This window comes from Pyrgilauda ruficollis, unplaced genomic scaffold (assembly GCF_017590135.1).
Source record: "Pyrgilauda ruficollis isolate IOZ18807 unplaced genomic scaffold, ASM1759013v1 scaffold2866, whole genome shotgun sequence".
Classification (NCBI taxonomy): domain Eukaryota; kingdom Metazoa; phylum Chordata; class Aves; order Passeriformes; family Passeridae; genus Pyrgilauda; species Pyrgilauda ruficollis.
Genome location: NW_024524229.1, coordinates 1,595 through 2,264, shown reverse-complemented (window position 1 = coordinate 2,264; position 670 = coordinate 1,595). Strand labels below are relative to the sequence as shown.

The 670-nt window shown below is 76.0% G+C and overlaps 1 protein-coding gene across 1 annotated transcript in view; it reads right to left on the bottom strand.

Annotated features, from left to right (window-relative positions):
* Window positions 1-149: 149 nt before the first annotated feature.
* Window positions 150-670, bottom strand: part of LOC121356137 (basic salivary proline-rich protein 1-like) — a gene marked incomplete at both ends in the record, with an annotated part of 2,110 nt that continues 1,589 nt past the window's right edge. The window contains 1 exon segment of the mRNA XM_041472241.1: window positions 150-661. Coding sequence (XP_041328175.1) covers window positions 150-661 — 512 coding nt within the window.

Genomic DNA, 670 nt, shown 5'->3' with positions numbered 1-670 from the left:
CCCGGTGTCCCCACTGTCCCCACTGTCTCCTCACTGCCACCAGGGACAGCCCTGGGACATTGACAATGACACCTCGGGGGTCCCAGAGTGACAATGACACTGGGGAGGGTCCCAAAGTGACAACGCCACACCCTGCTGTCCCCACTCACCGGCACCTGCCCCGCGCCCCCCGCCGCCACCACCGGGGGCGAGCTCTCCACGGCCGGAGGAGGAGGAGGAGGAGGAGGAGGAGGAGGCGACAAAGGCAGCGCCACCTCCGCGCCGCCATCCCCCGGTGCTGCCGCCGTGCCGGGGCGGTGCAGCAGGCGCGGGATCAGCTGCCGGTAGTGGCGGGTGCGCGCCGGGGCGGCGGCGGGCCCGGGGCTCTGCTCCATGGAGCCCCGGCGCTTGAGCGGCCGCGGCATCTCCGCCAGAACGCGGGCGACCTCCTGGAACTCGGGCACCCTGCGAGCCTCGGGGGGCAGCAGCGGCTGCAGCCGCGTGGGGCTCAGCGGCCGGGCCGGGGGTCCCTCCGGGGGTCCCTCCGGGGGTCCCTCCGGGGGTCCCTCCGGGGGTCCCTCCGGGGGTCCTTCCGGGGGTCCCTCCGGGTCCGAGCAGCGCAGGAGGTGCTCCAGCTCCGCCTCGGCCTCGGGAGGGTCGGGGGGCGCGGGGCGGGTGGGAGCTGGGGAGG